General features: G+C 33.8%; 1 protein-coding gene across 1 annotated transcript in view; it reads right to left on the minus strand.

Annotated features, from left to right (window-relative positions):
* Positions 1–1,542: 1,542 nt before the first annotated feature.
* The window catches only part of MUC19 (mucin 19, oligomeric), a 44,605-nt gene continuing 19,155 nt past the window's right edge, over positions 1,543–26,992 (minus strand). The window contains exons 15-39 of the mRNA XM_073878013.1: positions 26,704–26,764; positions 26,386–26,483; positions 24,351–24,561; positions 23,514–23,636; positions 22,973–23,096; positions 21,028–21,163; positions 19,702–19,794; positions 18,477–18,567; positions 18,170–18,301; positions 17,018–17,167; positions 13,731–13,825; positions 13,175–13,301; positions 11,856–12,102; positions 10,091–10,143; positions 9,893–9,993; positions 9,525–9,676; positions 8,896–9,034; positions 7,754–7,858; positions 7,464–7,658; positions 6,457–6,696; positions 6,229–6,385; positions 5,106–5,231; positions 4,109–4,250; positions 3,450–3,481; positions 1,543–1,589 (exon numbers count right to left, since the gene is read on the minus strand). Coding sequence (XP_073734114.1) covers positions 1,543–1,589; positions 3,450–3,481; positions 4,109–4,250; positions 5,106–5,231; positions 6,229–6,385; positions 6,457–6,696; positions 7,464–7,658; positions 7,754–7,858; positions 8,896–9,034; positions 9,525–9,676; positions 9,893–9,993; positions 10,091–10,143; positions 11,856–12,102; positions 13,175–13,301; positions 13,731–13,825; positions 17,018–17,167; positions 18,170–18,301; positions 18,477–18,567; positions 19,702–19,794; positions 21,028–21,163; positions 22,973–23,096; positions 23,514–23,636; positions 24,351–24,561; positions 26,386–26,483; positions 26,704–26,764 — 3,177 coding nt within the window. The remainder of the gene's footprint in view (positions 1,590–3,449; positions 3,482–4,108; positions 4,251–5,105; positions 5,232–6,228; positions 6,386–6,456; positions 6,697–7,463; positions 7,659–7,753; positions 7,859–8,895; positions 9,035–9,524; positions 9,677–9,892; positions 9,994–10,090; positions 10,144–11,855; positions 12,103–13,174; positions 13,302–13,730; positions 13,826–17,017; positions 17,168–18,169; positions 18,302–18,476; positions 18,568–19,701; positions 19,795–21,027; positions 21,164–22,972; positions 23,097–23,513; positions 23,637–24,350; positions 24,562–26,385; positions 26,484–26,703; positions 26,765–26,992) is intronic.

Here is a 26,992-nt window from a genome sequence, read left to right on the forward strand (position 1 = left end):
GGGAATACAGTAATGGCAAAACATGGTCTGAGACTTCAAGAATGTTAACTAGACTGTGGTGATCATTTTGCAACATATACAAATACCGAATCACTATGAGGTACACTTGCAACTAGTATAATGTTATATGTCAATTATACCTCAATAAAAAACATATATTTAAATATATATACATATTTTTTAAGATTTTTTGAATTTATTTATTTTAGGGAAGAGAGAGCATGTACACATGCCCACACAAGAGGAGGGGGCAGAGGGAGAGAGTGAAGGATGTGCAGACTACCCGCTGAGTGCAATGAGCCACATGGGGCTTAATATCGAAACCTTGAGATCATGACCTGAGCTGAAATCAAGAGTCTGATGCTTAACCGACTGAGCCACCCAGGCACTCCTAGATACATATATATATTTTTTTTAATAAAGAAAGTGATAAATAATAGGAGAAAGAGAAGTAGTATTCAGTTGGGGAAAGAAAAAAGTCTTAAGTATAAATGAGTATGTTGACTAAAATATATTTTAAGTTAAAAAAACTATTTTAATATATGTAAAAACTGTATTTGTCATTTTATAAGCTTTCTGATTCACCTACCTATTGTTTCACTGCTTGATCTTGTAAGCACTGGAGTGGAAGCTGCTGAATTAGAAAAAAACAATGGAAAAAATTTTGTATAGAGGGAAAGTTATGTTTCTGAGAACAACTATGTTCAAATATAAAGTGGATCAACCTGAAATTAAGGTTTTAAGGAAATTTGATCATATAGGTGACTAGATATTAAAATGTAAAATTAAAGCTTTCAAATCCATAGACTACCAGTAAAAGGTCAAGATAACATTATTTTGCATAGCACTTTTTTCCAAAATCTTCCTCTAAATCATTCTTAAAAACAAAACAAAACAAAATTCCCCTTAAAATGTCATTATAAAGGTATAATATTACAAAAGGAAATTTTGGATCTTTTTTTTTAATGCCCTTTTGATTGTGTTTGAAGATTATGGCTTACCTCCGCCCGAGCTACTGGTTACTGATGTAATTGCTATACAAAGAAGGAGACAAATATTTGGAAATGTATGTTAAATTGTGTTAACAGACAAAATTAAAAGTACTTATTTAACATATCTCTAGAATGCAATTAAGTGATTAAATATAACAGTTAAATTCATTTATGAAATATTCACACATTTGAATATACTTTTGTTCTCCTTTGGCTATTGCTTTATTAGAAATCATTCAATTAAAGTTAATATTCCTTGATATTAGTAAAAGAGAAATTATAAATTATTTTTAAAAAATTTAACATATAATTTTCTTCAGTAGTAGAATTTTCTTCATTTTCTCCAAATTAGTAGTATGTGGAGTATTCTTTTTAGGATACATAACCTCTGAATAGGGAAGATGTTCTTCAGTAATATTACAATTGGGTGTAGACCCTGCTATTTGGCATTTAGGAAATAGAGAACAAGTTTGAAAAAAGGGCCAAATTGCCTGAATTGCAAATTCACTTTGCTGCCAATTTAGAAGCTAAAAAGCAAAAAAAAAAAAATTTAACCTGCTTCAGTGCTTAATATGGAGGTAACTGTTGTAGAAGAAACTGTAGGGAAGACAATATTTATGAAAATAAATTACTTAGATAATTTTATTAGGAAATTTAGTTTAACAAACCACCTACCATAACCTGAGTAAATATTTCTAAAATTGTATTCAGAGCTTAAGTGACAAAATAATCTCTCATTTAAGTCAACACAAATAACACTATATATTTATTATATGTGCAGCAAAAATAACTATTTCCTATTATTACCACTTAGTCAAAATCTCATAGGAATTTTACAAGGTCTATTTAAGGGTCAAGAAATAAGGTTCAGAACCCTGACATGTGATACCTTAGCTTTAGGTAAGCAATCAATAATTAAAATTTAAATAGCATTGTACAGACAATAACACAAATTTAAATATATTATCAAAATCTAAGGCTTCCAATTTACTATCTCTTAATTGACACCATCTCTGAACATTGGTCTACAGGAAATAAAATCCCACCTTGAATCACACAAGATAGGAATATATGAGTGTACTACAGCAACTCTAATTATACTTATATTGCCAGTTAATTACAAGTCCCCAAACTAAAGTTAAACTTTGGGGCGCCTGGGTGGCTCAGTCGGTTAAGCGTCTGCGTTCGGCTCAGGTCATGATCCCAGTGTCCTGGGATGGAGGGGATCGAGCCCTGCATCGGAGCGGAGCAGGGAGCCTGCTTCTCCCCCTGCCTGCTGCTTCCCCCTGCTCTCTCTCTCTCTCTGACAAATAAATAAAATCTTCAAAATAAATAAATAAATAAATAAATAAACTTCATTCTGTCCACATTCTCCCAAATGGACATAACTAAAATGTTATGAGTTAAGAAAAAGAAATTAACTTCTAACTCATATTAATTAATATTAATTAATATAAATAATAAATTAATTAATTGATATTAATTTTAAAAGAAATTAACTTTTTATTTCTATATTTTCAAATTACCTCCCAGTGTAATCATGATTTCAAAATATTTACTTCATGGGAGACCACATTTAATTCATTTTTATTCCACTTGTTCCATTATTATCTAAAAATGTCAAGCTTTTGATGATGATATTTAACTAATAAGCATACATTACCTAATATATGTTCTAATCATATTCCTAACTGAATACACAGGAGTATAGTGAAATAATATTTTGACAGATTTTCTAGTAACTCTTCATTCTAATTTGAAATTTTTGTAACAGATATACCAGCATACTTTTTACTGGCACAGACTGTTGTGAAACTATAAAGGATTATCTACAAAAAGAAATCAGAAATACACATTAAAAACCATGATGATTTTACCTGTGAATGTTGAGTTTGCAGAAGCAGCATCTGAAATAACAATAAACTACTATTATTGACAAGAACAAAAAAATGTGAAAAAAATCTATATCTCAAGTTGCCTATGAATATCAGTATCTTGTTTATTTTACTTCTTGCAATTTCTAATACAAAACAAGGAGTAGCTCATACATTCTTTTAAAGCTTATTGAGATTTATTCTTAAGATTCCTGTTTCTCCTGAGTGATCCTTCAATTATTTAATTCTAACCATCTAATCCTCACTTTTCATTCCATCCCTTGATGAAATGATTTTGACTGATGTCTCACTCCCTTAATTTCCAGAGCCTACAGACAGGCGGGGGCTGCCATGCAGCCTTGGAACTGCCTCCAGTTGCCAGCTCTTGGAAATGCCTCAGCATGCTTGGTTTTGAAGTGATCTGACGTGAACAAATACACTGCAGTGGAATTATCCCAAACCACTGAAGGAGGAGCAGTCGAAACATTAAGTACCTACTCCTTTGCTGTTGATGATCTGAAAAGATCACACAGCCTTTACCTCGCCTTCCCTAGTTATAGAGTAAAAAACAAGGACTCACCACTACCGCACTCCAACTCTCCTGCGATGCAATAGCTGAAAGTTATGTTAAAAAAAAAAAGAGGTTCAAATTTTAACTCCTAATGACATACACCTCCCCAATTTAAAACAACAAATTGTCTAACCGTGAAAATCAAAACAAAGTAAGAGCACAGTCAATAATCATTCCCCCAGGAGTATGCTTATTTTTTTTTTCGTGTACTGTACCATTATTCAGAAGCAGTTCACTGAGGTGTTCTTGGTACCTGAAGGAATGCTTGGCGGTCAAAAAATAGTTGGTTCTTACATTTTCAGCTTCAAACATGACATTGATGGCCATGCTGCTCTAGTATAGACTTCCCCTCTGCTTCCATGTCACTGTCTGAAGCCTATAAACATGATCTTACATTTCCAGAATTAAAACTTTCTTTTTACCAAAAACTACAAGTGACATTTTCTGTCCTGTCTTCTGTATTATAAGATTTAACAGACCATCTGTTGATATGTGGATTTACTGAAAATACAAAATAACTAGCATAACTGACAGAAAATTCAACCTAATACGGGCCTTCTCATTTAGAAATAAGAGAGCTCAAATATATTCATGTGTATTTTTAATTTTTTTCTTCTAAATGAAAATGTAAGAAACAGAATTACTCATTGGAAAGTTAATAGAGAATGTACCATGTTCTTCCACAGTTATCCTGAATCACTCCACCTGCTGGTATGATATCATTATAGAAACAGCTGCACTCAGATAAACGGACGCATTTCATGAGGTTCTCATCCAGATAAGGAGCACTATCCGGGCACTTAGCATAACAACCTGTATGAAAAATGACCCAGGGTTCATTTCTATTTCCCGAAACATGTCATATTGCACTCTATATTTGTAAAGTTACATAAATGATTACATGAACTGAAGTAGATAATAGCAAAACAACATCACATTCTTAGTGAAAATATATAAATTGAACAGGATTCAGATTCTCTTGCAATGGAATATCAACCTAGGAATTAAGAACTTACAAATTTTGGCTGATTTACTTTTTCTAAAATGTTTCCTAAAGTATCTTAAAATAATTTGCTACTTTAATGATGGCATGATGTTGAACATAGTACAAGATTTTGATAAACACATATCTTGAAATGTGAATGCCAGTTCTAAATATCTATTTTTATAAGGATAGATGAAGATCCAAATGCCATAATAAAATGAGTTGAAAAGGCCCCAAAGCCTGGGACCTAACACAGAGGTAACTTTGGGACAAAGTGTTTATACATCATCTTGTTTTCTTGTCACTTCTTCCTTTCTAAGATATGAAATGCTAAGAAGAAAGTGCTATTTAAGTGTGGGATATCATTAGCTGGACTATATTATACATTGCATTCTGAAACTACATTCTCAACAAATTATATTGTCTAATGAAAGGTATAAAAACTGACAATGTGATCATAGCACTGTGTTCTCCCCCCACCATCTGTCTTATTAAATATATAATTTATGTCTGCAGAAAATGTTTCTCATGTAGAAATATTAATGTCATAATAACTATAAATACCTATTCCTTAAATTACAAAATGTAAGACTCTGAATTGGCAGAAACAAACAACATTTGTCAGTTTTAAAGTATCAATATAATTTGTACTACTTTGAGGATGTTACTAAAATATGCCTTACCTTCTAAAACTGCAGAAAATTTCTGGCCAATAACTCGATCTCTGCATGTTTTTGTAGTCACTGTACCACAAGGTTCATAGTGCCAACTGCATTCCCCGGGTCCATTATAATAATCACAGAAGACAGCTAATAATTGAATCATTTCAAATTACTGCCATTCTCATTATATGATGATTTTCACCTTTCATTTTCCAAAGCATTTTTAAAAGGAATTTTGAATGATATTAACAATAAACAGACCTAGAGTATATCATTCTGTTTTATCAAGTCCCTTTGGCTTTATCTAAATTGCCACAGAAGCCACAGTAGCTCACGAAAAAGGGAGGGGAAGCATATAGGATCAAAACAGCACTTTCCTTTGACATCTCACAGTAAGCTTGGTTTGAGGTAGAAAAGTAAACGTTGAGTTTTCCATTTTGAGATATTTTAGGTCATAGTCCAGATTCATAGTTCTAATGTTCAAGCTTAAATTACAAAAATGAATCTCTGGGGAAATCAGGCTTCTTTAATATGTAAATAACCATTCCTGAATGAGGAACTAAAGATTTCAATATCACACTTTGCATGATAAATGGAATAAAACATGGATTCAATATCAATATTTCTCATTCATCATACTTTCTCTCATAATACTTTCCATTATAAGGGAGAGAGTTGACTGATTTCTACTAAATTTATCATATTTCATATAGATCAAAATTCAGTTTATATTCATTTTACAGTTTGTCTTGACTAGCACTCTATAAAGTTTCTAAAATAATGTCTGAGGACTTCAACCCAAAGTAGTAGATGAGGTAAATGCTTATAGAAATATGACTATACCAAGATGAGTCAACAGTTCATTGTTCATCTAAGTATGAGTAAGAGATATCTTCCATCAGCATTTAATTTTTCCCCTGTTAACATAAGAAGTTTTGTAACTAAAATTGAATTTGATGTGCTGTGCCGGGTGCTCTGTTTTAAAACAGGTAGTTTTCCCATCATAAACATATTAACACATTTTTAAAACTTTTTAGGCAAAAGAATATATATTTTATAGGAAATCTGAGAGGAAGATTGATTATCTAACAAAACAATTCTACTTAATTACATTTTTAAATAACAACACATGGACTTGACTTACGACAGAGATCTGGTTTTCTCCATGTGACACAGACTCCAACTGCACTGCATGCCTCCGCGTACATGGCCACAGCCGTGCAGAATCCCAAATACTTCCCCTCCATGTCACATGAGCAAGCTTCTTCAATGCATGCTTCTATATAAGCTTCGGGGTCCACCTACACAAAGCACAGCACATGAGTCTCCGGGAGCAAAACCTGTGCGGTCCCTGCTCTCAGAGCCATACTACCTTGTGGTGGCATTCTTTGAAGATGCTGTCCTGGATGATCCCACATTTTTGCACAGCCCATGCTTTACAGTATGGGTTTGAGTCACATGGGAAATTTTGTGCTACTGTGTCTGCACATTTTTGACTCGTTTTCCAACTATTTCCAAATTCCAGTGCTCCAACAGCTTCTGATGAATGTCTTGTTATGAAATCATCCTTGAGATCACCATTGTTATTTCCACAAAGACCACACACTTTGCCCTATAGAGATCAGAAAGGGAAATTAACAAGTAGGTTGTACCAGGGAAATAGATATATCAAGAAATGAAATCAGAAAGGAAAATTAAAAAGTGAGTTGTACCACAGTCATATATAGAAACAGATAGGTAAGGAAATTATGATTATATATAGTATCATGAATCTATTTTATTTTATTTTTTAGTAGGGTCCACACCCTACATGGGGTTTCAACTTTCAACCCTGAGATTAAGAGTCATATGCTCTGCTGACTGAGCCAGCCAGGTGACCCTATCATAAATCTATTTTAAATTCCAAATTTTGGAAGGAAACTAGAATCTGTGGATAAGATTCTGCACCTGTTTAACCCAAGACATCCTATATCACAAAATGATCTAGTATCAACTAGATAAATGTGTTAAGAATTGTTAAAAACTAATTATATTCATTAGCTTTAAATCATACAGGAAGTATACTCTTAGGTTCTTAAAATATTTGCGCCAAGAAATACATTTCATTTTATACATTCACCAGCTACCTTAAAATTGTATTATAAAATAATACCAGCATAGTTAAACTAGAATGCTTCAGGTTTATTGCATTTATTTTTCACCAGATTCTATCATCTTTGATTACACTTCATGTTTCATGATAAGATTGAGTACATGTGGAGGGCTTGCTCTAGGACAGAAACTACCACTCTCTCACTTTCCACTGATGAATTGTCTCTAATTCTCAGAAACAGAAATTATTTTGCTTCCCCATTAATCATTTATTAATGATACACATACATTCCAGCGAGGATCCAATATAGCTGAAACTCTCGTATTCTTGTCCCAAATTATGGTTATCCCATTTAGAAATTTCAGAATCAAGTACAGGCCAACGGTATGTACAGAGTATGTATTTTCACTGAGTCCACAGTCTTTACTTTCTGTAATTTTGGAGGCTGTTACTTTACCATCATGCAACACAACATTCTGATCCTGTTAATTAAAAGACAGACTTATGGTAACATTAGTTTTATCTGGCCACTCATAATCTGAGAGAAAAAAATACATAAAGAGGAATAGTACTGTACCTGAAAAGCAATTATGATTTTTCTTGAGCATGTAAGCCCATCTTCACAGCATGGGACACTTTCAGTTAAAATACGGAATGTGCCACTTTCACGACCACAATAATCCTTTAAGAAGTAAATTATAATAATAGTTTATAAATATCAGGGATATGGAACTCAATCACAATATTTGCATCAAACAAGTAATTCTTAGACCGTGATAACTTAAACTCAATAAATTACCATAAGCTGTGTTATGGAATTTCCAAAAGACGAGAGTTTAACTGCATATAAGGATAGGTAGTCCTGACTGAGTCCAATCTAGCTAACTTGCTTTCACTTGGTCCTTTTCCTGTTACTTCTAATCAAGTTCAGAATTATACCATAGGTATATAAGTATTTAAATTATATATTTTATAATCATTGATTTATTTCTAGGCTCTGTAAGTAGCTAGATAAAGGTGTTTTTCTCCCCCTCAGTCATTTTTATGAAACTCAACATTCAACCAAAACTAATGCATAAATACAAAATAATCCAAATTTAAAAAATTAGATGTGACTTAGGAAGCAGCTTAGCAGCATGTAACGAGCATGAACTCTGGAATAACACAGATCTGGGTTTGAATATGGCATTTCCTACTTAGCAGTTTGTGTGCTTAACGTCTCTAAACCTCAATTTCTTCATCTGCATCATAGGGATAATACTATCAGCCTTTGAGCATTGTAATGATTAAATGTAATAAATTTTCTTCGCAAAGAAGTGCTCATAAAATGGTAACTGCCATTGTTGCTGACAGTGCTGTTGCTAAAATAATGATATCTAACATTTATTGAGCACTTAGTATGTGCTTCAATATTTGCCCTAATTTGGTTTCCAGTGGGGGCTATTTCCGTCCCCATTTTACAGATAAGGAAACTGAGACACAGAAGGATTAAGGAATGTGCCCAAAGTCACATCAGAGAAATGGGAGAGACACGACTGAAATCTAGGCCTACTGCCTCCCAAATCAGCATCATATTATGTTATATTTTACTGCCTTTAAGAAACCTTTAAGGGACCATTTGTTTAAATTTCACATTTTCAGAATAAAATTCTCCAGAGCTCATCCACAAATAGTTATTATTAAGTATAAAAAATTGTGAAAAAACACACTAGTCATTACCTCAACAAATGAATATTGGCAGAGACCATCAAAGCTGTAACTTTTTCCATCAAAAGTTCTAACATGACCTTCCCCATAGATGTGGCAGACAGTTTGACATTTATTTTGTGTACAGCTCCAAGATCCTTTGACGCAAGTACTAAAATAAAAAAAATATATATATCATGCCAAGATTCACATACTCATACTATTTTTAGAAAGAAGCACAAAACCTTGTTCTATATTGATTTAAATTTTGTAGTTATCTTCATTATACTATATGACGTTCACCATATAAAATGCCAAATAAAGTTTCTATTTCAAAAAGTACAGCATAGGGAGTAAAGTCAATAATACTGTAATAATTTTGTGTGGTGGCAGATGGTAACTACACCACTGTGGTGAGCATTTTATAATGTATACAATTGAATCACTATGTTGTACACCTAAAACTAATATAATAGTGTCAACTATACTTGAATAAAAAATTTTAAAAAATTAAAGTTTCTATTTAAAAAAGAGCATTTTAAACTCTACTTGATTATTGTTTTCCACATATCCCAAAGTATGACTTCTTTCCTATAAAAATAAGAGCAGACTGTACTTTCCAATATCCAAAACATATACAATAGTAATTCTTTATTATGCACCAGTTGTTGCAGCCAACCGGGGTAACACTTCCTTGCTCATACTCCCATCCACCAAAAGAACATGGGCAGTCTTCGGGAAACACACAGTTCCCTTTAGAATTTCGAACCATGCCTACTGGACAGTAGCACCCAGCTTTGCAAGGCAAGTTCTCCTATGGGAATAAATATAAAATACACACCATAAGGTACTGCACTAATTTATAATACATAAATATATACCAACTATACATTTAGAGCCAATATTTGACAAATCAAAATAACACAATAAATATGACCTTCTCATTAGTTTTCATTGATGTTTTAGTTTGCTTCTATCCTGACACAATTAAAAGTTTGAAAAGGCTAAACTGCATTGCCATGTTACTTACATCAAAACCGGCCATGTTCCAAGCACCACATTTACCGTCAACTCTTCTCCGTGCCCTCGGGCCCCTGCAGTCAACATATTCGGCCCCTCCAGAACAATTCTCTGCAGGATAAAGGAAATTGTTAATCAAGGGCCTCTTGATCTGCTTATTTTAACCCAAGTAGATCTATTAAGCTTGCATCATGATTTCAACACTTACGTTGGGTTGAACTAATGGGAGTCTGGCAAAGAAAATTTCCATCCCGACAGACACTGGAAATAGAAGAAAATTATAGATTTAAACTTCAAACTTCAATGATGAGTTCTTAATACACTATTAGAGCAACTTTAACCCCTCATTCACAAGTTTTATCATGAGTAGATGATTGAGACACAGTGCCCCAGAAACTATATAACATATATCCAATTATAAGATACAGCCTCGTACATATTTATAGGAATGTACAAGCAAGGTTCTACGGATATCAGAGACAACACGAAAATGATGGCTGGATCCTGATGGATGAGTAAGACTCAAAAGACTCTGCTGATAAGATGCAAAGCTGTGATGTGGGAAAGAACAAGGTATGTGCCAATGACTTGTTTGGATAGAAGGCAAGAAGCATGATAGAGACAAGTGGTAAAAGAAAGTCAGGGCCAGATTTCAGATGGTCTTAAATGATATGTAAGTTTGTTTCTATTCTTCAGGGAACCGTCACCATTAAAGTTCCTGAGCAGCTAAGTGGCACAATCAGAATAATACTTTAGGTTAGTCATTTTAGAGGTAGTGCAAGAAATATGAGACAGAGAGAAAGAGAGACAGGGCAAAGAACAGCCAAGTTTAACAACAGTAATGCCAGTAAGAGCTCATGGGGGTCTGAAATAAGGTAATGATAGAGGGAACCAGAATTTGGAGGTGATAGCCTAAGTTTCATTAAAAAGGTAACCTACTGATTCCTTAACATTTACAGAGAAAGTATCATTATCAAACCCCAACCAAATGTTTTGTGTGCCATGATAGAAAGGGGTTGTTACCTATGCTTTCCTTTTAAATGGCCAAGAAAAATAACTCATTACTAAATGATAGCTTCATATGGAACTAAAGAAAAGAGAGAAGGAGCATCCAAAATTTTTTGGAATGGCTACTTCATTTTTGCATTCATGTTGTTAAGAATTTCTATGTCTATGGAATTAAAAATATGGATAAATTACTTTGCCTGAAACTGCAAAAATCACAACCTCCTTAGCCATTACAAAAAGTCAATTCTTCAACTTCTCCTACTGCCCAGGAATTAAGTTCAAATTCTTCAGTGCAGCCTGGCCACTGTCTACTTTTCCAACCTGATCCTATCCAACGAGAACCTACATGTGCAATACTTTTCAAGCATTTCCTACATTATGGCATTCTGTTTAGTCTACTAGAAATTTGTCTTCCCACCTCAATTTTGTCTGGAAAAAGTTTCATCTCTTAGGAAAATTCAAACACGGGTCTCCTCTGAGAAGTTCTCGTTATCTCCTCAGGTAGTGACTGGCCCTTTCTGCTACCATATTATAGTATACAAACCTCCTTGCAATAGTCAGCACCCTTGTTCTATGAGTCCAAGACAATGTTCATTCATCTTTGTAACTCCAGCCCTCAACACAAGGCCTGGCACATGGCAAATATCTATTTAATAAGTGCTTGTTGAATGATGAATGCTGAGATACAACTAGAAAGCATGGTCTGAATATAAAATCATTTTCCATCCTCTGTATGGAGAATGCATACTGCTAGAATATTTTTCTATTGGTATTTAAAACCAAACAAGAGTAGGATACATCAGTTAAAGCCATTATGATGCAGTGAGCACTTCAGGTTAAAGGGAGCAATAACTAAGTTCAATAAGAAATACAAAATTTGAAATGTGACAGGTCTAACAAAGACTTTAGGAAAAGTCTATTTCTGTGATTTTGAAGTCATACAAGTATATATGTAATTTCCATACCATTTGTTGTTATTAATATTGATGAGTTTGCCTGGTTGCATGACCTTGCCATTTATGTAGCAGTCACACTGAGATTTTAGAACACAATTCCCTTCATTATTCTGGTACATTCCATCAGGGCAAGTGCATCCATCAAATGGAACATCTTCTATATCACAGCTCCTATATCTCTCTGACAATAATCGACAAGTTTTATTGCAGGCTTTTATATTGTACTTGAAAACGAGGTCAGTTGGACAAGAGGAATCTGTTGGTATAGGAACAAAAAAATAGTAAATATGTATACACTCAGGAAAAGTAGCAATTTTACTTCAACTTGATATTTATAGATATTATAGTGAATTATTCACAATTGAGGTTATGAATAATCAAGAAAAAGTTACTTGCTATTTGCATTTTTCACTTTTTTTTTGAAAAAGTGAATATTGAAGGAGGCAATTGCAATCAACCAGGAGAAAAAAATGCTTTTTTTGAACTAGGGTGGTGCCCATAGAGATGGAGAGATGTGAATGGATTTGAGAGAAATTCTGGAGACGAACTTGACAAACTTTACTGATTGTATATGGGCAATGAGGTAGTTAAGTATGATCTACAAGAGATTTATTTCTATAAAGTTTTTTTGGTAAGCCAAGTATTTTTCTGAAGTCATATTCATATACTGCAATAAATTTTTAAAACAAAGCAAGATTCAATAAACATGATAGTTAAGCCCCTAATTTACTTATTTTTATTTTTTTTAATGTTATTAATATTGGGGCACCTGGGTGACTTGGTTAAGCATCAGCCTCTTGGTTTCAGCTCACGTTATGATCTCCAGGCCAGGAGATCAAGTCCTGCTTCCGGTTCTGCACTCAGCGGGGAGTCTACTTCCCCTCTCCCTCTGTCCCTCCACAGCACTGCCCACTACACACACACACACACTCTCTCTGAAATAAATCTTTAAAATAAATAAATAAATAAAATGTTACTAATATTTAACTATCATTTTAAAAGGTAGTAGGAGTTGGAATATTAAATTTCAGCATGTAAAACTGAACAGAAACCTACGTTCATATCTAAATACATATATATTCTGCTCTTATTTAAATATGAGTATATTAAATCAAGATAAAAGAATGAAGAAGTAAAAATGCAAGGATCACTGAAACATACTTTTTAAAATAACAGAAAATCATCTTTGAGAGAACCAAGTACAAATTTGTAAATACATGTTTCTAAATTTCACACACACACACACACACACACACACACACACACACACACACACACTATAGTTATAGTGAGAAGAGAGTTATCTAAAAAGCCCCCGTCCTGCTTACCACATAGTCCGGTTCTCCATCCCACCATGTATACTTCTTTCTCAGCACACGCTTTCACATAGTTGCCAAAAACCGTGCACAAGCAATCTTCACTGTTTTCACAAGTACAAGTGTATCTTTTGCATTCCTTTAAGAAATAAGTGTATACTACATTATGAAAATATTCACAAGAACAGGTAAACTGGGTATCTTAATTCAGTTCATAACCACTCCTCTTCCTTGGAAAAAAATCTGTCTTAAAATTTTGGGAACTATTTCTTTTCAAAATAAGCAAAGTAGCAAATCGATTATTAACTAAGTTTTCAAAGAACTTAGAAAAGGTAGAAAGAGAAATTTATTCAAGATTTTTATCATTTAGGGTTATTTTCCAGCACCATTTTTGTATTTGCTATATCTAACAACTGAACAAATTAGTGGAATCCAATGTTAAATTTAAAACCATGGCTTAATCTACTGATAATGCCTGTTATTTGAAATTTTTTAACATCTACAGGCTTCTATTGATACTACCAAAATATTTCACAAAAAGCACTGTTAATCTTAGACACTCACATACCTCATAATATGGTTTAGCGTTCACAATTGGATGGCAGGAAGCAAAAGGCCCATCTGAATCAAGAAAAATTCCACAATGCTTTTCGGCAAAATTTTCTGCAAGAAAATTAATGCACTCAAAATTAGTATCAATAATGTCATAATTTTTAATTTAAAAAGGTGTAATTGTGTTTTTAAAGTGTTTTTGCTATAGCATATCGAATTTATTATCAATACATACAAAAATAGCATGATATAACCAGAAACACCTTAAACTAAGAGGCAAAATCTTTTTTTTTAAATTTGTATTATTTTTTTAAAGATTTTATTTATTTATTTATTTATTTGAGAGAGAGAGAGAGAGAGAGAAACAGCATGAGAGGGGAGAGGGTCAGAGGAAGAAGCAGGCTCCCCGCTGAGCCAGAAGCCCGATGTGGGGCTCGATCCCAGGACCCTGGGATCATGACCTGAGCTGAAGGCAGTCACTTAACCAACTGAGCCACCCAGGTGCCCCTTAAATTTGTATTATTTTTTAAAAGATTTTATTTACTTATTTATTTATTTGAGAGAGAGAGCAACTGGAGGGAGGGAGAGAGATAAGCAGACTCTGCACTGAGCATGGAGCACAAGGTGGGCTTGATCTCATGAGCCTGAGATCATAACCTGAGCTGAAATCAAGAGTCCGACGCTTAACCGACTGTACTGCTCAGGCACTGTAAAATCTTTCTTTCTTTTCTTAATTGAAGTGTAGTCGACACACAATGTTACGTTAGTTTCAGGTGTGCAACACAGGGATTGGACAACTCTACCTTCTGCTGTGCTCACCACAAGAGTAACTACCATCTGTCCCCATACCACGCTATTCCAATACCATTGACGCTATTCCCTGTGCTGTTCCTTGCCTCCTCACGACTTACTCGTTCCATAACTGGAATAAGAGGCAAATTCTTTTTTAGCTTCAGACTTTTGTATTAAATCAGTTAACCTGTTTGCGAAAGGCAATTTCTACAAAAATGGGACTAAGAGAGCTGGATTATTTACTTAGGTACCTTTTAATTTAAAATATATTTTTAAGTCTGAATTAGAACAAGTTGGTAAATGAAACCATTGCGACACCAACCTCTGTTGCTGCAGTAGCCATGTCAGTTTTAGGACCACCAGTATCAATCATAATATTAATTAATAATATTAATTATTTTAATAATTATTATTAATATTAATATTAATTAATAATATTAATAAAGCACTAATTTTATTTTTTAAGGACTGAATTGATATTTGGTTGGTTTGTAAGTAACTAGTTTTGTATTAAATTAACAGAAAATTCACAAAAATAGCATCTGAGTAACAAATGCTTTGCTCAATGATTTGTAAATACTTAAAGATGATGCCCGTGACTAGAACAAGCACTGTTAATTTTTTTTTAACTATCTACTGATAGGCTTCTAAAGTTACTGTCACCAGGAAGCAATAAAGGAAGCTGATTGAATCTATTAAAAGGACATTGAGGCCAATTATTTCTAAAATTTTGACAAACTTGTAACTACGTATCACCATTTTTTATGTAATTACTACTAACAGCTTATTAAAGCATAGTTTAATTTTCTGTATTTTATTTTATTATGTTAAATACTGCCATTGAAAATGGAAATTGTTAAATTATATAGCTCTCAAAACTGTTAATATAGTCTCCTTAACATAAATTGGCTTGGTTTCTTATGAGATATACATTTGTTTTTACCTATTCTCATTTTAATTATTTTCATTGCAACACCTGCAAAACAAAAAAACATGACAACTAAACCCTGAAATATGTATTACCATGTTGATGTTAATGCTTCTATCAACTCATTCTATAAATCAAAACAAGTTAAATGAAACTTTAAAAAGGAATTGCTGCGTAATTTTAAAATATTATTAAAAGCTGATCAGACATTTTTTTCAAATATGCAGATTAATTTAGAAACAACTAATTAGGGGTGCCTGGGTGGCACAGTGGGTTGAGAGTCCAACTCTTGATTTCGACTATTGGTTTCAGCTCAGGTCGTGATCTCAGGGTCATGAGATCAAGCCCCGCGTTAGTGTGCAATCTGCTTGGATTTCTCTCTCCCTCTTCCCTGCCCCTCCCCCTCCTCTCTCTCTCTCTCTCAAATTAATAAATGAATATTTTTAAAAATGAAATAACTAATTAACATATAAACATAATATATTTTAACTTACTTTCCATTGCATTCCATTACTTATGAAAGAAGTAACATAAGATGAAGTGTTTATTAAAATCAACAATACTAAGGGAGCAATCAGAGCAAGACTTTGATTCAAAATACTTGGATTATCAGCAACAGACCCATAAATACAGAGAACAAACTGATGGTTGCCAGAGGTGAAGCGGATAGGGGGATGGGCAAAATGGGGTGAAGGGGAGTGGCAGATACAGACGTCAAGTTAGGGAATGAATAAGTCAGAGTGATAAAAGGTCTAGCATAGGGAATATAATCAGTTGTACTGTAATAATGTTGTATGAGGACAGATGGTAGCTACACTTGTAGTGAGCATGACTTATTGTATAGACTTGTGGAATCACTATGTTGTACATATTGCATGTCGACTATACTTCCATAAAAATATATTAATTAAATAAATAAAAATAAAATACTTGGGTTACAACTTCATCTTTAACCCTTATTAAGTACACTCTACCTGGACTGTACTATCAACACCTACATTAATGAAGATGATAACCTCATCCATGCTCTTCATGGGTATTTGTGGGAACAAATTGAACTAATATCTATGGAAGTCTTTGGTAAGTTAAAATATGAGCTGAATCATACAAGTGTAAAACTTTCCTCATAAGATCCATATTTGGGGTTTGGTATAATTAACACACATGATAGCAGCAGTTAGGAGACCTAGATCTAGCGACAGCTCTAATGTTAAGTAGCTTGGCGGTTTGGGTGAGCCTTGCAATGTCAACCAATGATCACTTCCATGCCTAAATTAAAGATCTGTAAAATTTCCTCGGACCCTACTATTTGACAGCTGTGGAAAAAACTGTCTGAGGAGGAAAAGAATAGGTATAGAAAAAGACAACTGTGTTGATCCCCCTCCCCCAATGAGAGATGGGTTTTCTAGTTGTGCCTCAGCCAGCCGGACTGCTTCTCCACTGTTCCCTGCAAAACTCGGACAGTACAACAAACACTAGCGAAAACCAGGAATATCTGATAGTCCCATATTATTATCAGAATAAGTATACAATTCCTAGCACCAAGTATTTAATTACAGAGTTTGATGTTCAATTACCAGTACCTTTTTCTATACTGATGCATGAAGCGGGTTTTCCTTTAGGACAGGGCATCATTTCCCAAGAATCAGCAAATGCCTGAGGCGTCTTCTCCAATATATTCTGACTTGACATTAAATCATCCTCTACTCTGTTGTTGAAGGAACCACAAAGTCCTGGATAGGGCACAGAACAAATTTCAACATTTCCTCACCTACTCAGCTTTTTGGATTCATATTCTCACATCATATTCAGTTCTATGCTCAAATCAAAACACACAGAAGCTACCTGAGAGTATGTCTTGGTGAGTCTTTATACATAAAAGTAAAATTTCATGACACTTCCAACTAATGCTCCATTTTATTCGAATTCCAGGAGCACTGAAACACCATTTGCCACAAATACCATGTTTTTCCTGTGTGTTGCTATAACATAACCTCCTTTAACAAGGTGGTAGGAAGCATGCTTATAAGCAGGGCATTTGTGACTGCACATTTTCAATAATAGTGTGGAGACCTGAATCACGTTAAGGGCTATATGCTTTCTTATCTGGAATCTTCCACGAGTTACATTTTTTCCCTATGTATACATAAGTCACCTTCTTGAGTAAAGATATGTTGCAAAAGCTCACATGGTTTGAAATTAGTAACTGTGGGCTTTGCCATTGTTTTGTTTTGTTTGCCATCCATGACAGTATGCAAAAGCTGATTTCTATGACAGAAAACCTCCATGAAAGAGATGACCATGTCATCATCAGCAGAAAGACAAATTGTAATGTAGCTTGCATTTGAAACTTGATATTCAAAAGATGTAAATGTATAATATTTTCATCTTTTTCTTCTATAGATAAAAGCTTTCGTAATCTATCTTAGCAAAGTGATATATAACATATATTATCAAACCTCACTTTAAGAAACCTTAATTTAAAAACCTTTAAGTGTTTAAATTTGCAGAAAACCACTTGGGAATAGACTTCGTAATAAATAAAACTGTCTTTACTATCAGTTGAAACTGTTTTACTGTGCTATTTACTGTTTTACTGCGCTAATAAAGGGAAGATTTAGTAAAAGTAAAAATGCTTTATGACCTCATGTCATTAATGGAGGGACAACTGAAAATGAAAATAAGTGATGGTCACATTAGAGCCTTGGAAATAAAAACATATCCAGAGGACTTACCTACGGTATCCGTGAAATTGTTGGGTGGCACTGAAACATATAACTGCATTGTAGGAGCAATTTGTATTTGCATTTTTACACCAAAGATCGTTTCTACTTGAAGGTATGAGGAAGATGCTTGGAAGACATATACTTCTCCTGTTAAAATAATTATTTACATTAATAGTAATAATTAAAATATTGAACAGTTTTTGATTTATTAAATGGTTTTAAACTTTAATATCTGTTAAAAAAAAGTTAATGTCCCTAAAAACTGAACAAATGAATGCATCTTACATCTATTTTAAAATGGTATTATTAAACTTACCTGAATCGTCATAACTTTGATTTATGTATTCAATCCCATTGTTTGTGACTGTTCCATTTCTGTTGAATACATATTTGTTACCTGAAATAGGCTAATATTTAAAACAATTGTTAGTTCACGTCAACTTGCAATATTAATTCATTTTAATGCAATATATGAACCTAAATTTCTGTGCCATAAAAATGTTTAATTTTATTGGATTAGTTTTAAATATCTAAAATACAGAATATTTTTTGAAGCACTCCTCATATGTTGCTTCATTGTTTCTTATACCAATTCTTTGAGGAAGTCTCTAAAGGAATCCTCATCCGCAATTTGTAGATGAGGAAACTGAGAACCAGGAAGGTGACTTACATTCCCAAAGGTCAAAAGGCTTCAAAGTACCAAAGTCCAGTTTCGGTGTCCTCCCTCCCCCTTTAGTTCTATTTCCATTTACAGTGTCAGTTCCAAATACATGAAATTCTAAACAAATGTAATTGCCTTCTTAAATGGTCTGCAGAGTTTAATAATTTAATAAGCACATAGGTTGATCTATAATTACCACATCAGTTGCATGTATATGATAATTTTTATACACTTAAGGAGCCTTAGAATTATCCAGCTCTTCCAGAGACTTTATTAATTTTCTGTACAATCTTTTTATGATTTTTTTATTTTATTATGTTATGTTAATCACCATACATTACATCATTAGTTTTTGATGTAGTGTTCCATGATTCATTGTTTGTGCATAACACCCAGTGCTCCACGCAGAACGTGCCCTCTTTAATACCCGTCACCAGGCTAACCCATCCCCCCACCCCCTCCCCTCTAGAACCCTCAGTTTGTTTGTCAGAGTCCATAGTCTCTCATGATTCATCTCCCGCTCCGATCTCCCTCTCTTCATTTTTCCCTTCCCACTATCTTCTTCTTTTTTTTTTTTAACATATAATGTATTATTTGTTTCAGAGGTACAGATCTGTGATTCAACAGTCTTACACAATTCACAGCACTCACCATAGCACACACCCTCCCCAGTGTCTATCTCCCAGCCACCCCATCCCTCCCACCCCCCTGCACTCCAACAACCCTCAGTTTGTTTCCTGAGATTAAGAATTCCTCATATCAGTGAGATTATGATTTCAATTCACACAGTAAAGCCTCTCTTCAGCCACAAAAATTCTGACCTTGTGAAGTAATTCATTCAATTTTGCTTTGGATAAACTTTAGGAAGCTGATTACTTACCAAATTTAAGAGGAGTGTAACACTGTTTAAGCACGTTCCTGACTGGCCACTTGGACATGGACGAAGTTCAACACTAATAGACCAATCTTTATGCTGTTAAAAAATGCATTTCATTGATATGTTTATTAAAATGTCATTGATTATATGCTATTACTGTGTGATTCACTTACAAGGCATGTTTGCGTCTTAAACATGCACAGTTCCTACATACAATCAGACTGCTCTGAAAATAAGGCTTTGTTCGGCCCATGGTAAGTCTAGAATTGGAAAAGCTTTACAGAAGGTCCAAGTATCTTGCATAAACTATATTTATATAGTCTGATTAGTGGATTCTCATAGTCATCATCATTTTTTTCTTTTATCATTACTTTGTGCTGCATTGTAGAGACTTTACAATGTGCTGCACTATAGAGACTAGTAGGAATTAGATGTAACATAGCTGGTTGATTCTCTGGACAATCCACAATGTCTACTTAAATCCAATGTGAGAGGTATTTAATTTGTAAAACCATAATATAAGCCATGCCAAACATTGACTTCCAGTTCTCAAGATCTAGAAATCTAATATTTAACAAGCAAATATTCCGTGTATTTTGGCATATTTCCCTCTTGGTTTGCCCATCCCCTACCGTCACAGATTATGTGAAGAACATAAAAAGAAGGAAAGATCTGGAAAACTGTCTTTTAGTAGCAGTGACTACATTTTTTAGATTACTGAATATGACCCACATCTCTCAATTCAGGAGTCACAAATTCTGCTCATCTTGGTTTCTTACCAGGAAGATTAAACAAAACTGTATTTTCAGAGTAGCTAAAGGCAAAGCTACAAGATGGAATCCCCCTTTTATTGAAATTCAGATTACTTAAAGTTTTAGCCCTGAAAAGAATTTAGAAGTAAGGATAGCCTCTATCATACTGGTGATATTGTATTATAAAAACTATAAATAAATGTAAAGGAATAGTGATGAAAAAGGAAGATGTTTCATGGAACATAAAAGATCATTTCAACTGAAGCATTAGTGAACACATGCAAAGAAAAGTAGAAGAAGGAAATATTTTTTCAGTGTATTTAGAAAGTTACTAGTGATGAAGGAAATGTTGGGGTTTTTTTTGTTTGTTTAGCAAGGAATTGCTAAGGAGTGCAGGTAATACTGATTGTCAATGGCAATATGTGACAGAAAACAGATACTGAAATATGTAACCAGTCATTGAAGGACTGTTTGCTATTTTTTTAAATAGTAACTTAAAGTGAAGACTGTTTTAAATTGGTTGAATAGCTCAGTGTGCACGCATCAGTTTTCTCAAGCGTTCCAGGCTATTACATACGTGGATGGCCAAAAAGTGACAGTTTCCAGGATGGTGGTATTTAATACCATCAAAGGTGGTGATTGAATTTCCTTCTACCTTACATCTTCCGGGACATAATGCTTCAGTGCAAGACCATTTTGCATTTTGGCATGTGCTGTTAAAATGCAATGGTTATGTTAAAGATCATCAGTTGTGTTTTCTCGTTGAGGAAAATAAGTATCTCAACATTAAAAATCAAAATTTAAATTAAGACATTTACTTAAGCTTTATTAGACCATCTTTTTAAAAAAAACTTTTAAGTAATCTTTACACCCAACATGGGGTTCAAACTCACAGCCCCAAGATCAAGAGTCGCATGTCTATTGACTAAGCCAGCCAGGCACCCCTATTAGACCACCCTTATTCTCCACTCAACATCCCAACTCTGATCAAATGTCACATTGATGGTGGCATCCTGGCATTTTAAAGGATTTTAATTCCATGGACTAAAATAATAGCTTCTGCCTGCATTAAATATATAAAAACTTTTAAACTGGATTTCAGAGGTTTTTTTAAATGGAATACATTTCACTATTAGTATTAAACACCTGCTACATGCCACATCATACACCCTCACTGTTCAATATGGTATAGAGACATATAGCTATAGATTACTTGAAATATGACTAGTCCAGATTGAGATCTGCTATAAATATAAAATACAGACTTTTAAGACTTAATTTGAAAAACAGATTGTAAAATCTTTCATTAACTTTTTATACTAATTTCATTCCTAGATGATAATACTGCATTTTGGATGTATAAAATACATGATCAAAATTAATTCCACCCTTATCTTTTTGCTTTTTAAAAACACATTAACTAAAAAATGTTAAATTATATATGTGGGTCATATTTTTGGCTCATATGATATTTCTCTTGGATAGCACTGTCCTAGATATTCAATAAATTATAGCTATTGTTATTCATAATTATTACTAATATATTATTGCCACACTAACAGGAACATTTCTCATTTATAAGGAACATACTATAGTATAAATAATAGATTAGCTTTCATTGAGTCAGACTATTTCCCTCCAAAGGCACGATACATTTTTAGAAAAGTCCTTTGGAGCTCTGCAGTAATTTAGAGTTTCAGAGAAAAGTCATAAGGAAGAATGGGGAACTCTATCTGATCAGTATATTGTTCCCGAACTCAAATAATCTATACTAATTTTGGCATATTAAAATCCACTCTTGTTAAATATATCTATAAACATCATATATATAAATAAGAATCTATGTGTACATTTAAATATATGTAAATATATAAATAAAGATTAAATATATTTTCACCAATGTAGTCACATACAAAAATTATTTGAAAAGTAGCGGGCTGTTTCTGATTATACATTTTACTAAATATTCTTGGTAATTAGCGTAATTATTATTTAATTGTTGTAACCATACTCTTGTATTATTCTTTGCTCCATATTTGCAACCACCAATTGGTTTACTCTTTGAAACCCTCAGTTAGTGAAAATTATTAACTTCTAAAGATACATAGAAAGCTCATACATTTTATTTAAAAAACACACTAGGGGTGTCTGGGTGGCTCAGTCGATTAAGTGTCTGCCTTCAGCTCAGGTCATGATCCCAGGGTTCTGGGATTGAGCCCCGCATCGGGCTCCCAGCTCAGTGGGGAGCCTGCTTCTCCCTCTCCCTCTGCCTGCCGCTCTGCCTACTTGTGCTCTCTCTCTCTCTTTCTCTATCTAATAAATAAATAAAATCTTTAAAAAAATAAATAAAAACACACTAAACTTTCCTTAAAAAATAAGAGACAAACTATCTACACAGAAAATGCAGTATTTATTTCTGAAAAGTTTATTTTAAGGGTGGACCTAGGAATTATTTCAAATTAGATTAAAATATTATTATTATTTCACTATTAACAAAATGTGGACAAAAAGCATGCACATACCACTGAGAACCACAAGGACCTCTTCGGACTTCCCCTGACTTATAGATCTTTCCATGTAAATTACAGGGACATTCGGTCTTTAATACACATTCCCCTTTTTCTCCAATATCATCTAATAGATAACCTAGAATAAATATATTGTACAAGAATTATATAAACATCTGTAAATTCTCAAGCAGTAAACTGTGAAATCACTTTGAGCTAGTTCTTTCAAGTGTAAGCACACACTTAAAATGGTAAGTTCCATTTAGCAATTACCCCTAGTTTGAGAACTGGGAAGAGTATAATTTTCTGAGCCATGGAACATTCCTACGGAGCCCAATACAGGACTAGGGGATCATCTGTGGAGTACCAGGGCCCTGAGGTACTATAGAAATAGACATACACGTTAACTTTGTCTCTACTCCTCTTCTGCAGTTTGCTAGAAGGATGGATTATGAATAGGTGATTTCATTAAATATCTGGTTAGAAATAAGACCCACCATTCTTGGGTCACTGTTTTCAGTTGTTTTAGTGTAAACATTCTCACAGAGTGTATTACCTTCTGGGCAGACGCAGCCATTCACACACTCACTCTCTTGAAAAGGAGCCACATTAGAACAAGTTGCAGGATTTGAGGGACCACATTCTTTGTAGATATGTTTTTCTGGGCATCTAGGTTCTCCTGGAGAAATACAGAAATATGTATACATGGGAATGAGAGGGAAATGAATGTGATAAATACATAATAGTCTAATGGGGATCTTTTCAAATGGGATTCTTTGAGTCTAAATTTCAAGACATGAGTCAGTTTTAAAAATTATTCAGTACAACTAAATCGTGCCAATTTCTCATGCATTATTTTATGCTACAATATTTAATTTGTAGAAAAAATTAAAAATGAAGACAGAAATTAGGAAGAAATGTATACCATATGTGTAATAACATCTCATCTTACTTTGAAATTGATCTTCTACTTGTATTTTAACTTAAAAGGATTGAGCTAAGCCTAAGTTGAAAGTACTTTTATATTTGTGTGAAAGTCACATCTATGTTTTACTAATTTTTTGAAAGAAAATCATAGTACTAATCAACATACTTTTGATAACTTTTCCAGTTACTTTCTTTCAGTTTTTGCAGGATTTCTCATTTTTCCCAGTGACTTTTACAAATTATAGACTATAAAGTTCCTAATTGAGATCTTTTCATAAAGCACTGCAACTTACGGCAAAACAGTCCTGTTTCCTATCAAGTACCCATGAGAGATGAGACTCCATCATATCTAAGGTCCCTTTCAGGGCTTACAGTCATTTAAGAACATTACTTTGAAATACAGCTCAACTTTAAAGTGCTATAGAAACTTCCTGGCTTGGAATGTGCAATAAAATTTAAAACCTACCACAAGTCACATCAGAATCATCTCGCCAGGATTCATAGACGCCAGGACCGTCTGAGGCACAGAGGCGGGACAATTCTGAATAAGTGTCACACGTAGAATTTTTGTCTCTATTTTCACAGTAATCATTAACGCAGATCATTCTGTAGTCATTGGAAAAAGCGGCAACCTTTCTACATTTCTCAAAGTAAGTTCCAATAATTTTGTCACAGTACTACAAAATAAAGTGTGAAGTTTTATTAAAACATAAGAAAAAATGACAATCAAATAAATATTTAGGAAAAGATAAATTCAGAACTCTTTGGTTTTGCATGATAACCTGTAGCTTTGGCAGGGAGAGTTGCTGAATGCTGGTGGAAATGGACAGTTCTGAAGTGTTATAGTTGGCACAATGACTCCTAAAAGAATACTTCACCTCTGGCATTTTGGATTGCTATATAACGACTTCAGAAATGGTTGTACCTACACTCATCCAAAATTTCTCCAAAGGTGACATGAAATTTACCAGCTGAGAAAATGGAAGGGGTGAGAAAAAAGAGCCATTGTCAATGCCAGAGAATGGGATGGTAAATGACTGATACCACAAAAGACAGAAGGGAAACCCACCCTTCATCTCTTAGTGTTATATTTGGTGAGCAAACAGGCAGTAAAATAGAGTCACTGTGGGCTTTCTTGGTGGGGGCCATGTGAGTTGACTCTGGAAACAATGTATTTGTTCTCACCTTGGTTAAGGAGGTAAACACATTACTGAACCCACAAAAGTTCAAATATCAACATATGTTAGCTACCACACAGCTGCTCATATGTTTGTCACAGAGAAATATAAAACCACTGTCAAGCAAATGCACAGTTTGTAACAATTAAGCCCTAGCACAACTAATAACATTCTCCAAGTGAGGTATACGATTAAGTGAAATAAAATCTTCAAAGATTGCTTTTTTGTCTATTATTTTTTGCGTATCTTTATCACTAGATTACAGGTTTCTTTAGGGCAAAAATAGAATTTTGTATCCTCTTGGCTTAACAGTGTCTTGCACATAGTAGGTCCTTACTAAATATGCATTAGCTTTAACATGAATTTATATATTCACTGAGCTAATATTTTTGAGCCACCAGGAGTAAGTTCTCACACGCTATACAACTACCACAATAGATAAAACATAATTCTTGTCATCATAGAAGGCATAATTTTATAGGGAACATATGGAAAAGAAACAAGGGAAATTTTTATAGATGGTCTCTTATCATAAGAAGCAAGAAGTAGCATAGGGTAACAGGAAAGAGAAAGCAATTCTAACGGTGAAAACCAAGGAGGGTTTCACAAAGAGGATAGCAGATGATATATAATGTCATGGCTTAATTTGTTTTGTTAGAAGATGACAAGATGGTTATAAATGCAACATCCATTGTCAGTAAAACTGAAAGTCTTTTCTATCCATACTATCCATATATCTTAATCTTGAGAATTTTGTTCTAGATTGAAACAAGAATATGTAAACATTTATTCACTCATCAAATAAATGCAACCTATCAAATTCAACATAACAGAACTATACAAGTGTAGAAAATTCCGAGTGGGCTATTTTCAAGTGTCATAGTCAAAATAGTTAATTATACATAACTCTTTCAAAAAGAAAGTAAAGGATACACGGGCTGACAATTCAGATTAGCTCTCTGGGGCAAAAGTACGGGAGAGCAGAAAGTAGTTCTTAGGGACACAGTATATGGATTCCACCAACAGATTTAATGGAGAGGTGAAGTGTGTCAGTTTACAGACAAATTAAAACGTTATACAAAAAAAATCAGAATTGTTACACTAATATATAGTAAGTATCATAGAGTTTGAAGAAAAACTCTTTTTTTTGTATCTACAGCTAAACTAAAGCTGAGAAACAGACTACAGGGACACTGGAGAGAAAGCAGTTGCACAATTCTGAGAATCAGGCACAGGTGCTTAGAAGAGGATGTTGGCTATCTAAATTGAAACTAAGGAGAACAATGCTGAAATGTGCTACTAGGTGAAATATAAATCTCTCACCTCTATGCCATCTTCACAGACTTCATAGCTTTTACTAAAAGCTTTGGGACAATCACCAGGAATTTTACTATTGGCAATGTGTTCATTGATATTGTCTCCTTAAGAAGAAAACAATGCTTAGTTCAAGATATTCACTATGCACATACATGTTATTTTCAAGCTAAATAGAACTAAATTGACAACATATTTTTTATTTTAACAAGTTCTTATTCTTTAGACAAATGCAAATTATTGTTAGAGTTATTCAAATATGAGCAATCATTTTATAATTTTCTTTCAGGAAGCAATTTCCTTAGACATAATGTACTGAAATCTTACCTGGAGTGCTGTTGAAGTTACCACAAAGACCACAAGTTGGATATTGCTTGTGAAGAGCAAGCTTTAAAAAAAAGAAAAACCACATGTACATGTTTATAAAATATTATAATTACCTCAAGACAAAATTTACCCAAACCAAATGACGGTGTCTGTTCATATTCAATTCTACCTAAGCTGGTTACTTAGGCATGTAATATAGAGCCTCTTTTAGAGGACCTGGAACTAGAAGTTGGAAAGATCCTGACTCTACCTCTTACTAACTGTGTGTCTTTGGATGGATAGCTTGTAT

The sequence above is a fragment of the Callorhinus ursinus genome, unplaced genomic scaffold (assembly GCF_003265705.2).
Source record: "Callorhinus ursinus isolate GAN/ISIS: 27379988/994484 unplaced genomic scaffold, GSC_fseal_2.0 scaffold27, whole genome shotgun sequence".
NCBI classification, from domain to species: Eukaryota; Metazoa; Chordata; class Mammalia; order Carnivora; family Otariidae; genus Callorhinus; species Callorhinus ursinus.